General features: G+C 33.9%; 1 protein-coding gene across 2 annotated transcripts in view; it reads left to right on the top strand.

The window, feature by feature from the left end:
• The window catches only part of FBXO8 (F-box protein 8), a 47877-nt gene that overhangs the window by 18240 nt on the left and 14264 nt on the right, over positions 1–15373 (top strand). The window contains exons 2-3 of one of the 2 annotated variants that reach the window (XM_027599328.2): positions 842–1178; positions 4613–4739. In XM_027599328.2, coding sequence (XP_027455129.1) covers positions 850–1178; positions 4613–4739 — 456 coding nt within the window. In that variant the 5' untranslated portion in view covers positions 842–849. Of the gene's footprint in view, positions 1–841; positions 1179–4612; positions 4740–15373 lie in introns of those variants that run through there. The other variant, XM_027599330.2, reaches the window with a different exon arrangement.

Raw genomic sequence — 15373 nt, 5'->3', positions numbered from 1 at the left:
TTTAAAAAAAAAAAAGCCAAAATCAAATAGGAAGTCTAGGCCAGTAGTTTCCTAATATTTGTATACTAGGCAGTCCAATATTTCTTAACAGCTAAATGTAGAGCCGCTCTGGTTGGAGGTCAAATGAAGGTAGAGGAGACTGGAATATGCTCTCTTCTACCTTTTCCCAGGTACCTCTGAGGAATCCACAGGGCTATATGGAGAAGAACTGGAAAGTTAGTCTAAATTATGATTTTTATTTAAAGCAACAACAAAACCAAATAGTCATTACTAAGCTATTTATCATGGAGTTCTAGGTGTCTAATTTATAAGGTTTCTGAATTAGACTTCAGGGCCTATGTTACATTTTATTACAGTCTACAACTTAAGTGTAGACTGGCAAGAATTAAAGGAAAAGCCTGTTTCACAGCTGTTATGCATCTGGGAGTTTGGTTAAAAGGGGCTAGCTTAGCTTAGCCTGAGTCGTGATAAAAAGCAGGGTCTAGAGGCCTTTTAACTAAAGTCCTGTGCTCTGATCAGAGCTGTATTTAATACTGGCCCATAAGTCCACATAATTATAATTTGTAAGAGTCTTTAGGACATCAGTAACTTCTAAATCTTACCATGTGAAAAATGATTATGTCACCTGTGGACTTTAAAAGTAGTTAGCAAACTGGGATAAAGGTGATGATCAAATCAAAGATTTCTGCAACTTTCTCTGTCCAAGTTTTGTACTTAGGATGTTCCAGCTATTCTTTGTAATATACCACTCCTTTTAATGTGCTTTAATGAGGAATGTTAATTCTGGTAGATTAATGCTTCGTGTCACAGTTGACCTTACCACATTCTGGCTTTCTCCCAGGCTTGCAGATGGGTCAGGGGCTGTGGAGAGTGGCCAGAAACCAGCAGCTACAGCAAGAAGGTTATAGTGAGCAAGGCTACCTCAGCAGAGAGCAGAGCAGGAGGATGGCTGCCAACAACATTTCTAACACCAGTCAGCGTAAACAAGTCCAAGGAGGCATTGATCTATATCATCTTTTGAAGGCACGGAAATCTAAAGAACAAGAAGGATTCATTAATTTGGAAATGTTGCCCCCTGAGCTAAGCTTTACCATCTTGTCCTACCTGAATGCAACTGACCTCTGCTTAGCTTCATGTGTTTGGCAGGACCTTGCAAATGATGAACTTCTCTGGCAAGGGTAAGTCCATCCTAACATCTTTAATTCAGATATCTCTAAACACAATCATGCTTAAATGTTATTTTTATAATATATATATAATATATATATCATGTATATGTATATAAATGTATTATGATGTATTTCTTTTTAACCTTGGTTTGTATTTTGACTTGTTCTTTATTAAAACCCAGAAAGATAATGAGTCATCATCACAGTCAAATTTGATATTGGGAAAAGAAGGACTGTATAAAGGAAAATGACTTTACAGTTAGAAGAGAAGTTACCAATGAAGAGGTGTCAGTTTATTCTAGAAATACAAGTTGTTGGGGTGTCTGCCTGCGTCAGTCGGTAGAGCATGCAACTAACTCTTGATCTCAGGGTTGTAAGTTTGAGCTGCACATTAGATGTAGAGATTACCTAAAAAAATAATAAAATATCTAAAAAAACATACAAGTTAAGTGAGAATTTATAATCCAAAACTTGAAGTGTTCGCACCCCTGGTAGTTTGTGCTTCCCAAATGAAGATTGTGTGCTTACTAATTTATATACTTCTATCACAGAGGCGCTTGTTAATATAAACTGTGGTGAATGTTTCATCTACTTATTTTTTCTAACCAACATTTCATCAATGAAGTAGGAAAATAGTAGAATGAAATGAGATAATCTGCTTGCTGAAGTAAAAGTACACTATAGAAATTATAGCCAGTGATTCTATCAGTTTAAATTTAGCCTATAAATTTAGAAATGTTTGGAATAGAATCCATGTAACTTCAGGTACTTCTTAAATAACATCATATACTTGAGTTGTAAATATGTTACCAAACTTACAAGAATCTTTGGATCTTGAACTTTGTAGTATCTAAGGTTTATTTAAATCTCATTTCTAGTGATTTAAAACATGTCTAAAAACAAAGGTCTTTTTGTGACTTTAAATAATTTCTAAATGAAAATCTAATTGAGAGAATTCATAAATTATCCAAATAACCAAACTTTAGTAAAAATGTATTACCAACAATATTTCTAATGCAGGCTTTCTGATGCTACAGAATTACAGTATTAAATATATAGTTAATTTCTCAACATCTAAATAAAGAAAAATCATAAGCATCACCCTGTTACTCTCTCATTGTCTTGTTATAGTGAAGGTACTGTGAAAGTGAGAGGAACTTAGTGTTTATGGTTATTAATTTCTTAATCGGTAAAAGAAGAAATAAAAATACTTTAACACTGGCTCATTATTTGTTTAAAATTTCTGCATTTTAGTATTACCAGAAAACTTAATTTGTAATCCTTGAACTCTGAATAAGAGTTCAGAACTCAGAATATTTGAACTCTGAAAAAAAAGTTCATTTCTAAGCTTATCTGAACTCAATCAAAATGTCCTCTTTATCTGGGATTTAAATCTGGGTGTGCATTTCTGAAAGAAATGCTTCCTTTATTGTTACCACATAATTATGTCTATTTTTATGACACTTGTTTTTTTTTCCTTAGTGATAAATTGCTTCTATTTTAAATTGAAGGCCAGCTTAGTTTTTATTTTAACTTCAGATGTGTCGAATACTTTTTAATGTTGAGAGGTTCTGTTATTTTCACATAGCTCAGTAATAAAAGTCAAAAGCTATAGGACTAAAGTTTCTGCTAAAATATTGATAATTTTCTAAACAAACTCCTAAACCCACTATTTTAGAATCAGGGATTTCATCTGGTTGGTAAAAATAATGCAAGGATATAAATATTAAGAAGATATTCTCATTTAATTATATATTTTACCCACTACCCTCACAATTTTTGATGTTACAGGCTGAGACAGTAACTTTCTTGTTACCCTATACATTGTATGTATGTGACATGAAATTTGAGTCAAAAATCAGTAATTAATATCAGAAAATGAAACTATTTTAATATCACTACAAGTAGGTGTTTTTGAACACACAATTTCAGATAATTTTGAGATAGTCATTAAAAGTGCACTAAATTCTCTGTATCTCTAGAGTAATGCACTTATATTTAATGATCTGTGGTCTAATGATCCAGAATTTCTAGGCATTATAATAAGATAAAATGAGATAAAACTTTAGCTTTCAAATAATAACCAGTAGCTAATGCCTTTGTAGAGAGTTGGACACAACTATCCCAAACTGCAAAAATCAGTATTTTTTTATTATGTTAATCACCATACATTACATCATTAGTTCTTGATATAGTGTTCCATGATTCATTGTTTGCATATAACACCCAGTGCTCCATTCAGTACGTGCCCTCTTTAATACCCATCACCAGGCTAACCCATCCCCCCACCCTCCTCCCCTCTAGAACCCTCAGTTTGTTTCTCAGAGTCCATAGTCTCTCATGGTTCGTCTCCCCCTCTGATTTCAGTCCATAGTCTCTCATGGTTCGTCTCCCCCTCCAATTTCAATATGTTTTAATATGAACTATTAGCATCTTAGGTTTCACAGAATTTTTAAACAATCATGTATCACTGTGATGGTAAAAAAACAGTGTTTTGAAGCAGCATCTTAGAACAGCTACTCTTAATGTCATACGCAGCTTTTGATGTATGTACTGAAGTTAATAGCATAATTTCTATGTTTATTTTGCCTGTTATCAATATGTATATTGTTAAAAAAAAAAAAACAACAAAGTTCTCTGCCTACCTAGCAATCTTTGCCTCCATTCAACTTTACTTTGCAATAGATCATAGTTACTTAATCCTGTTTAGCTTCTTGGTTAAGATTTCTAGTTCTGGAGTAAGACTCCTTGGGTTCAAGTCAACTCTTTTATCTTTTACTGTGTATGTGTCTCTTTATCTTTAGCACCAACATCAGAGCATTGTTGTAAAGATTAAAAGCAAGTTAATACTAGTATAATGTTTTAAATAGTGTCTAACATCTAGTAAGCACTGGGTAAATGTTATACGTTAATAGCTATCATTGCTATTGTTAGTAATATTTTCTATTTAACTTCAAATAGTACTCATGAATATTATTAATCTTCAACTCGTGTTTATTTTTTTATTCATTTTTTTAAAGAAGGCCCTTTAATTTTTTTTTGAAGATTTTTATTTATTTATTTAACAGAGATAGAGAGAGAGCTTAAGTAGGCAGAGCGGCAGACAGCGGGGAGAGGGAGAAGCAGGCTCTCCGCCAAGCAGGGAGCCCGATGCAGGGCTTGATCCCAGAACCCTGGGATCATGACCTGAGCCGAAAGCAGCTGCTTAACCGACTGAGCCACCCAGGCACCCCTCAACTCGTGTTTATTAAGTACTATCAGAATTGCTAAATTGAAAGCATTTGTGGATCATACTCTAGTAAACAAATAAAAACAAGTACAGAATTAAACATTTTCAACTTTAGAGCTGTAAATTTCATGTTACTATTTTATCATGTGTATACATGTTTAACTTAGGAAATTAAATATAGTAATGTTTTCTTGTCTGATTTTATATTTTATAGGTTATGTAAATCCACTTGGGGTCACTGTTCCATATATAATAAGAACCCACCTCTAGGATTTTCTTTCAGAAAATTGTATATGCAGCTGGATGAAGGCAGCCTCACCTTTAATGCTAACCCAGAGGAGGTAAGTGAAGAATGTGAATATTTGAAATAGTTGAACTTTACTACTATCTTACTGCAGTTTTCCGATGTAATAAACTTGCAAGTAAAGTAACAAGTCATTGAATATTCCTTTTCAATGAAGAAATCACTGAGAAGCCCACTAAGTAAAGTTAATGTTATATAACAGTCATTTCTCTTTACCTTACCAGCTCACATTTTAAATCTTTCTACCTGCTCATGTTGTGTGGCAGCTTCCATGACATATAGGCAGTCCTCTACTGGACCTGATTAAAATATGACCACATTGTATGTGGAGAGCACAGAATATGTTCATCAAATTTTATCTGCAGCATTTTCTTCCTGTTTTATTTTTCTATTTAGTAACAATGCTACTTTTATCAGAGACAGTCACAAAGGACATTGTTCATTTGTGACACATCAAAATGTCTTCTTAATGCCTTTAACAGTCCATGTTGCCCTAGAAGCTGCTTATAGATTGTCATAAAACTGAATAATTTTATCCAAAAATCAAAATATGAAGACCGTTCTTTCACTATTTTATTTTCCCTATTCTCATTTTTATATATATCCTAGAAAGGTACAGATTCTCAGAAAAGTTGTTTGTTTTTTTTTTCCTCGGAAATGTTTAAATGTCTGCTAGGCTTATTCTTAGAAACCTAATAGAAATTATACAGCACTCAGAACTACTACTTCTAGGTGAATTCTTTTCTGTGGAAAAATTTAACTGGCAGTTATTTTAATTTAATTTTCAAAAACCAACTTTTTTTCATTTGTTGTAGAGGTATTAAGGACTATTTAAATTATGCAGTCAAATATTTTTTTAAAATATCTTGACTTTTGCTATGTTATAATTAAAAACCTGTTTCCCCCATGTAAAATATTTGAATATTAAACAAATACTGATTTTATAAATATGCATGTAATATATATGACATTTTAAAAATTAAATTGATTTTTACTTATTACATATGATTTCTTAACTTTTCCTTGTATACAATTAAAAAATATAACACCATTGCAAAGCTTTACTGATACACCATCCATTATCAGTTAAGCCTTTGCCCCACAAATATAACAAAATATATATATTATAAAGACTGGTATAAATATTTAAGAAATTTGTTCTCTCACTACTGTTTAGTAAGAGTTTTGACGTTCAGATTGAATAGAGGACTGATACTTAATTTGGAAGGCAAATGAATAGATAAACTGTCAAATTTAGGTTTTGTAACTTATCCCTTAATTGTAAATTTTTTCTGATGCATTTTATTATAAACTACACTTGATTTTACTTTATTTTTGGTCAAATCCAAGTTCTGTTCCTTCCAAATATATAGCAACAGTAAGCATGTCACTTTTTGATCTTGCACTACGGCATAGCTACTCTGTACAAGAGATTCTTCTACACTTACATGTTTGAAGAATGGCATGGTTTCAAAGACTTCATTATTCTGTTTATTAGAATTTGACATTACTTGTAGCTAATTAAAACAGTTCATATGACAAACTTTATAATAACTTTATAATAAGATACATAAATTGCATTAGTCTAATGATGATTACTGGAGAACCTGGTACAGTAAATTACTTTAGATACATAAGGAAAGGCAGCTATTATAAGCCCCAGTCTTATTATGCCCAGTTTATCAAGGCATTCTGTTTCCTGTCATGAATTATACTGATAATGAGCAAAACTGTCATCTTTAATTCATATCACTTGCAAATGTTACATTCTAAGGAAAGTATAACTTGGTAAGTACTGAGTTGTAGATTTACAGAGTCAGAAAAGTTGGATGTAACTGCTGATATTGATTATGGTAAGTAGTCATTCCTTGCTAAAAGAGTACCAGTTTTTAAAACAAATTATAAAGCCATCATTTTTATGCAAAGATGAAACCACAGATAGGCCCTCATATACTAGAATATGATATGGATAGTTTTAAATATCTAAATTGGAAAAGCTAGATGTCAAAATTTGTTTCCATCTTTGCTACACATATCAGACTATAGAGTTCTTGTTACACCTCCTCTACTGTGTTTGGAGGGGTGGGCAGAGAAAAAAAATAAAATTAAAAGACCTCTTCTTATCTAACAAAACTTAAAAAAAAATTTTAAGTTGAATGTTTTCTAAGAGAGGGGATTGAAGTTATGAATTAAAATAAGATTTTTAGATTTTCAGATTTTACTTATCCATCCTACCTTCCATTGTTACTGAGAGTTGGCTGTATTTTCTTCTTATTCACTCCCTTGCCTGACTTAAAGATATCCTAGAGCATTCCAGAAGTGTTGAATTCACTATTCTGAAAGGGGCACACAGTGCTGTCAAGAGGCATAGAGCTGAACCTTTCAGAGTGACTTGTGGTTCCAGAATTCTGATTCTATGCTTTTATGAACATCAGTAGCTTAGCAAGTGTGATCTGATAGCAAAATAGAATCCTATCTTTACTAGAATGCACCTAGGTTATAAATAGGAAAAGAAGGACGTTGAAATAAATACACTTGTAGATGCAGAGAAATGAGGGAAAGTATTTTAACAACTATATTCTATACTTTATTTCATTGACTAATACAAATAATAGCAACTTGGTTGTTTATCCAAGTCAAGGCTTCAGAATTAAAATCATGTAATTGAAAGAGTTATCCTAATAGATGTTTTTATATAGAACTTATCTGTATGAGTCATACTTTAGCCAGGTCTTAGAATGACTCTTGCCAAGATTTTTGAGCACTAGAAATCAGGAAGTACTTTTTGGAGGTTGATATCCGCCCCCTGCAATTGAAGCACTATCATCAGATGTGTTATTTTGGGTCCATTTAAGCCTGAGAAGTAAATTAGTTTTGATAATATGTGTAAATATAAGTGTCATTTATTGTAACTACCTGAGGTCAGATGTGTATAATTGTTCAGTATTATAAAAAGTCTACTTTTCCATAATTTCTAGTTCTGTACTTATCATTTTGATAGCAAGCATCATTAAAATATTATAAAAATGAGAATACTTACAGCCACAGGGAACAAGATTCTCCAAAGGACACCGTTCATGTCACGGATATGGGTAACCAAGCTCCACAGCGGCTGCTGGCAATGGCTCATGGGGTGGGGGAGAACTTCCGCACAGCCTGTGGTACGATTCTCTAGCACGCTGTTGTTATCTGCATGACCTTGTGATCTCAGCTGTATGTCAAGTCTTGATCTTGTGCATGAGCTTGTGTACTTTGTGGCAGGTGACCACATTCTAGTTGAGGAATGTGCTAAAAATCATCTCTTTACGTTAGGCTGTATTTCCCCTGCATGTACAAGTTACGTGTGTTGATTTTATTCTGCTAGCCATATTGTAATAAAGTAATTTAACTTCTCAACCGACTAGCTATATTCCCTGAACTCCATTTAGTATGAAACATTTTCTCTTCTTAGTTATTTTTAAATTTGGAGTCTAAAAAATTGGGAACAGACATGGTTTAATTTCAATATGTTATAGGTTTTATTTTTGTTTGTGTAAATATGTTTTAAAAAATGTTATTGAATAATATTCTTGGGAGGCCTGGGTGGCTCAGTCAGTTGAGCATCAGACTCTTGGTTTCAGCTCAGGTCATGATCTCAGGCTCTATGGGATTGAGCCCCTCAGCAGGGAGTCTGCTGGAGAGTCTTCCTCCGCCCCCCCCCCCCCACCATGCTCACATGCACTCGCTCTCTCTCAAATAAATAAATAAATCTTTAAAAAAATAATAATATTCCCATGTGGGTCAGTAAAAGCAGCCTTTTAACTATATAAGCACAATTTTCTTGCCTTCATAAAGGAAGACCCACATGCATGCATACAATGTTACGCATAATTATTAGATTGATCTGGGATAGAATCTATTATGAGAAATATTTTAAATTGGACCTGTACACACATTTTAGATGGAAATGCATAAGCAATTTATTTTTGTGATGATGTATTTTTGTTGTTGGACCAGCTAAAATATAAATGAGAAATTTGTAGTTCTCCATTTTAAAAAGGAACTCAGGAGTTTATACTGAGATATTAAATCTTACTGACTCTCTGCTCCTGTATATAGCAACAAAATGTTCATTACCATTACTTCATAGCATAGCAACAGTGATGAAAAAAACTTTTATTTTTATTCCCAGGGATAGAAAACCCTGATTGGTATCATCAGAATGTACAGATAATCATTTTCCAAATGTGTTCTTTGGAATCATTATTCCTCAGGATAAAGGACATAGTCAAAGAAGTTCCCAAGTCTAATAAATTTGACCATGATAGGTTATGATTAGTTGGCTTATTTAAAGAATAACTTTTCAAAGTCTTTAATACACTGATGCACATTGTATGTGCTGTATGTAGTATCATTCAAATTTATTTGATATAGTGTTAAATTTATTTGACAGTGTCTTTTTCTTTTGTTTTTTCCTTTGGTAAAGTAAAATTCCAGGGGACACGTTCTGTGATATGCTAGTATAGAGTATCTGTATCTTAAGTATGTGTAAATAGATGTGTTCCTAAATGGATAGACAGCTAGCTTGACTACCCTCTTATTCACTAACAGTTATCTGATGTCTGTTTTACCAGTAATCCTTTTTCTTTTGAAAGTCTATGAATTTATATTTGTTCTCTTTCTTTTTGTCTGATAGTATTTTTAAAAAATTAAAACTGAGAGTTGTGCCTTGAAAGACTGAGAGATTTATGAATGATCTATATTTTGATTATCATCTAATTTGTTAAGGAAAATGTTACTTTGTAAAATAAAACCTGATAGAAATATTGAATTCAAATAATTACCTTTAGACATTGATACAAGTATTCATATCAAATAATTTAAACAGCTCATTTATCATTATATCCTTCATATCTCATTCTCTATACTAACTCTGTTATCTCTTGCAACACGGGTATTTTCAGCGAAGGCTGACAGGCCACTAAGATGCTTTTAAGTTTGGCAAATGTACTGCCCACTTTTCCCTGTATGTATCACATAGGGTGTTTGGGCTGGAATGATCAGACAGTTTAATAGTGGCTTAACCGTATATGTTTATTTACCTCCAAAGAGACACAGAGGTGGGTATCCCAGAGTTATTTCAGTGATAGACTGATCTCATCACAGACTCTCAAGGTGTGTTGACTTCTGCCTTCTTTTGATAATAAGTTGGCCACCACCACTCAAAATATCACATCCTCATATGAAAGTATCCTCCTCACAAAGATAGGGGGCAAAACAAAGAAACTCTCCTCAAATTCCTTATGCTTATTAGGAAGTAAATATCTTTTCGGGAGCCTTCAGTGCACTACTTCTGATTTCTATTGGACAGACTGAATCACATGACCATTCCTAGACCTATTGAGAACAGAAGAGAAGGGATTACCGATTGGCTTAGAGTTATCATGATTTAGCAACTGACTGAAATGCTAAAAGCAATGAAAAGAGTGAAATGGCTTTGAGGCAGGCCCAAGCATCTGCAACTCTAGTTTTACTAGTGAGCCACTTACAAAATTTGTTTTTCTGCTTCTCTTATTTCTGGGGTGTACTGGTTTAGAAGCCTTAGTACCCAAAGGAGGAATATTGATAAGTGGCACAACAATTCAGATTGGTTGCTGAGACTCCCTATTTGTGGTTTTAGGTCCTCCTGCCACTGAGCAAAAATGACCAAAAAAAAAAAGGGGGGGGCCACACAATGGATGGGTGTCAGTAATTATGCTGTGGTTGAAGTAACGAGGTAACAAAGTGGGGAAAACAGAAGGATAGAAGTGGAACTCAGGAGATGTCTTCCAGGTCCTTCTAATACCACTATATTCTATCATAGAAGTAATTAAAAAAAAAAGTCACATAGCCCTGTATGGGCAGGGTTTAAATCACATCACTTAGACAACTCACTAGATAAAGAACTTCAACCAGCTGAAAGGGTAGCTCCATTCCCAGACTCAGGAGTTGTACACAGTTTATTCCAAGATAATCATGCTAATATTATTCCTCTTGGTTAGCATCCATGCAATCCAGTTCTGACCTGTAAGATTGAAGGAACATGTGCAGAGAAAATTTTAAGTTTCAGAAAGAGACAAAAGAAGGTAGTACTCTATCTATGTATATGCGTACACATGTGTACATGTGTATACTTCTGGGACTAATATATGAGGATATAATGATAGGAACAGATGCAGCCATCTTGTAGCCATGAGGGCTATTAATAACACAGGGCAAGTAGAACATTAGGAAGAAAGAATTGGGTCCATGAGCCTAACACCCCTGGAGCCAAAATACTTTGAAATTTCTTGTTATATAAGAAAATAAAATCCCTTTACTTTCTTGAATAGGGTTCCTGTTGTTTGCAATCAAGAGCATCCTAATGCATCATCATCACCATCATCATTATTACCCAAACTCATTAAGAATTTGATATGTAATCCTGAATGCAAATTATTTTTTATAAGAACAAACAGTGCTAATTTTCATTAGCAAAGTAATTTTATCCCCAATTTGCTGATGAGAATCTAGTCAGAGCAAAGGAGCAAGTTGATGCTAAGAGGAGTCCCTTACTGTGTATAGCTTAAAAAGCTTTCTTCTCTATTGGAATTATTTACCCGAAAGAGCTAAAATACTCAAGTTAATTGGCAAAACCCCTTCCCTTGATTAGTATTAGAGTCAAAGTGAAAAACTATGCCTCTCAGACACTGAATATTATCCTCTGGCTACATAATTTAATATTTTCAGTCTGGTTACAACAGTCAGGTCATACCAAACTGGAGGCCATTCACTTTTTTGAGGGCAACATGGTAGGTGTATGGGTGTGTGTGGATATCTCTTATCTCTCTTTTTTTTAATATTTTTAAAATTTTATTATGTTATGTTAGTCACCATACAATACATCATTAGTTTTTGATGTGGTGATCCACGATCCATTGTTTTCGTATAACACCCAGTGCTCCATGCAGTACGTGCCCTCTTTAATACCCATCACCAGGCTAACCCATCCCCCCACCCCCTCCCCTCTAGAACCCTCAGTTTGTTTCTCAGAGTCCACGGTCTCTCATGGTTCATCTCTCCCTCCGATTCCCCCCCTTCATTTTTCCCTTCCTTCTCCTAATGTCCTCCATGCTGTTCCTTATGTTCCACAAATAAGTGAAACCATATGATAATTGACTTTCTCTGCTTGACTTACTTCATGTAGCATAATCTCCTCCAGTCCCATCCATGTAAAAGTTGGGTATTCATCCTTTCTGATGGCTGAGTAATATTCCATTGTATATATGGACCACATCTTCTTTCTCCATTCATCTGCTGATTTCAGATCAACTTTATTTTACACACTGCCCTGACCATAATAGATCTTGACTACCCTCCCCTTCCCTTGTCACCGAGTCATTCCAATACAATGACTCCACAGAAGTATGTGGACTCAGGGCAAACCTTTTAGAAGCTTCAAAGAGAAACAAATTCCCAGGCCCTCTTTTGTCTTAATCTAATTGAAAAAGAGATTCAGACCGAGAATATTGTATAGCTTATTCATCAAACCACCTGATGCATTTTGCTTTTGTTTTCCCTTGTACATCATGGGAGATACTGTTATCTCATTTAGTGTGAATTATCTAGGGTAAATATAAACAGAAATTAGTGGACAATGTATTAATCTAGGACTTTCAACTATAAGAAAGAATAAAGTTAGACTATTTGAGCACCACAGCACCCACACTACAAATTTTAAAATGTGCAGTGCTGAAATGACCAACATTTTTTCTTTGCTTGAATTTTACTTTTGTTGCCAATTTAGATAAATATACCTGGTGAGTTTACAATATTGTGTTAATATTCTAAGTACATTACAAAGAAAAATCTGTTTGCCTTTTATTTCCTGACCATATCCTGACCATCTTAATACGTCCATGTTCTTTGTTATCTGATGTGACCACAGTTTCAGTGAAACTTGACAGCACTTTCTAGACCTAAGTTCTCAATTTTAATGTCCAAGGTAGTTTTCTCTCCTACACATCTTGTCTGAATGTGGCAATTGCAAATACCAATGTCACAGTGAATGTCACTGTAAAAGATGAATTCTTTATCAGAAATCTGAAAAATATTTCCTCAGTTCTTGGATGTCATCAGTTGTCAAGCATCCATCAGATTAATTGCAGCTTTTGAAATATGGAAGTATGAAGGAAACACTACATTAAATACAAATTTTTTACCAACTAACTATAGTATACGTTTATCTCTAATATTATATAACATTTTCTCTCATGTCATAAAGATTTTGAAGATGCCTTCTTATAATAAAAATATTAAGATCTGGGCGCCTGGGTGGCTCAGTTGGTTAAGCAACTGCCTTCGGCTCAGGTCATGATCCTGGAGTCCCCGGATCGAGTCCCGCATCGGGCTCCCCGCTCAGCGGGGAGTCTGCTTCTCCCTCTGACCCTCCCGCCTCTCATGTGCTCTCTCTCTCTCATTCTCTCTGTCTCAAATAAATAAATAAAAATAAAATCTTAAAAAAAAAAAGAGTACTTTAAAAAAAATATTAAGATCTTTGTGAACCACTTTTGGCCACTAGCAGGTAAAGATAGCATCAGAGTGACCTGTTGCTTTTTATTATTTGTACTGGTGACTCCAAGTTTTGAGAATTTATAATTTGAGGCATTTCAAAGTATACTAGAGTTTTGATCCAACTCATAGGTTTTTGTTGTGGTTCTGTTCTGTTCATTTTTTACCCCTTAGTTTAATTATATAATCCTTAAAAGTCATAGCTTCTCTTGAAAGCCACCTGGAGGCTTTGTACAGATTTAAACACTCATTCAACAAGTATTTATTAAGTATCTGTCCACCTACTAATTATATGACTTAGACCTTGTAAATTATTTAACCTTTGGGCTTCAGTTTCCCCGTCTATAAAAATGGGGACAATAATATTTGTGATGAATATTAACTCATATTCACACTAACATATTGTTAGTGCCTCTAAGTACTCCCCAAAATGTAGCTTTATATTTATACTAGAGGTACAACTACAACAACTTAGACTATCAAGAGCTAAGCACTGCTGTAGGCGTTGGGCTTCATCCTCTCTTGGAACTTTTGGATTCTAGTAAATATTTGACACCTGAGTCATGTTCCTTCATAAAGTATGTATCAGTCACACCAACATCTGCTAGCTTTAAAAGATGATACCCTTTGCCTTTAATTTCATTTTCTAGCATGTGATGAACAATCTTTTGCATATACAGTAACTTTTTGTGTCAGTGGTGATGCTTAGTATAATCTTTTTGAGGACATTTTAAACAGTAATTAGGTGTCCAAAATTACATTCAAATTCAAACCTGCGTCGTGGCTGAATATGGTGGTAGGATGAATAGATACTTTAATTACATGAATGAGTATACACATGTGCTAGCAGTGAAATTATTATTTAAATCCCAGCTTGCAAAAAATAAATAAATAAATAAATAAATCCCAGCTTGCTTCTCTGTTTGTCTACCATTAAGATTTGGAGTTTTTCTTAATGTTGTTTATTTCAAAATTGCTTCAGAGCTGTTAAACTATATTTACAAATGTACATTTTAAAATCTAGGTTATATGAAAAAACTAATTTTTATTTATCAAAGCAAAGTTGTTCATTTAAATCTATTTGCATGTGATTTTTACAAGCAGGAATTCTATATTAGCCAATATTATATTCAAATGTGTTACTTTCTCATTAGTTTGAATTATTTTTAATTGTACCTTAACCTAATAGAGTTTTATTTACAGATTTTGACTAGAATGCTTTCTTTTTCTAATTTACAGACAGTTTAGAGAAGAAGGGGCCTTTCCAAGAAGCTTACTTTAGCTACCAGCAACTTGTCAATAATATTAGTAGTAGTAATTTATCATTAAGAATTACCTTCATGTTCTTCATCTTATTGATCTATCCCAGTCAGCAAAGTGACACTTTTGGGGACTATTAGAAGTCAAAGTGTGACTCTTCTTCTGTTTGAGTGTATTAAAACTAACTAATTGGAACTAACTTTTATTTGTTATTTAAAACCTAGATAATGACATTTATGTGATTTTGCTGATGTCATTGCTTTCTCTCCTATGAAAAAGAAGCACAAGGATCTGTCTTACATTTCTCCTCCATTTCCCCTGGACTCCATTAGAAAGATTTTCCATTTTTCTTTAGATTTTCTTTGAACTATCCCTCCTGTATGTGAGATTTCCCATTGACATCTTCTGGCTAAAAATAATTTAGGGTGTATGTGTGACTATTCTTAGCAGTCCATCAACATTGTACACCCTGATGTATGGAAAATTGTTTTGGAAAGCTGAAATCCTTTCCACTTCAAACAAGGTCTGTAAATGAGCTGACTTCATTCTGTATTTCATACTCAAAACTGAATAGTATGATTCTTCATTATCCTCCAGAAAGTTTAATTCTGACTACTTTCAGTAACAGTGTAAGAAGGAATTGGTTGACCAGTGCACCAATGCAAGATGTTTATAATAGGGGAAACTGGATGGGATGGACAAATTGGGGAGTAGAGCCAAAATGGGAACTGTCTATACTTTTGTTCACTCTTCCTGCAAAACTGAAAACTGCTCTAGTAAATAAAATCTATTAATCAAAAAAAAAAAAACAAAAAGAAGGAATTGGTGGCAGTATATCAGCAC

This window comes from Zalophus californianus, chromosome 2, assembly GCF_009762305.2.
Source record: "Zalophus californianus isolate mZalCal1 chromosome 2, mZalCal1.pri.v2, whole genome shotgun sequence".
In the NCBI taxonomy this organism is placed as follows: Eukaryota; Metazoa; Chordata; class Mammalia; order Carnivora; family Otariidae; genus Zalophus; species Zalophus californianus.
The sequence above is the reverse complement of the archived record's forward strand: the minus strand, read 5'-3'. Positions and strand labels throughout refer to the sequence as shown.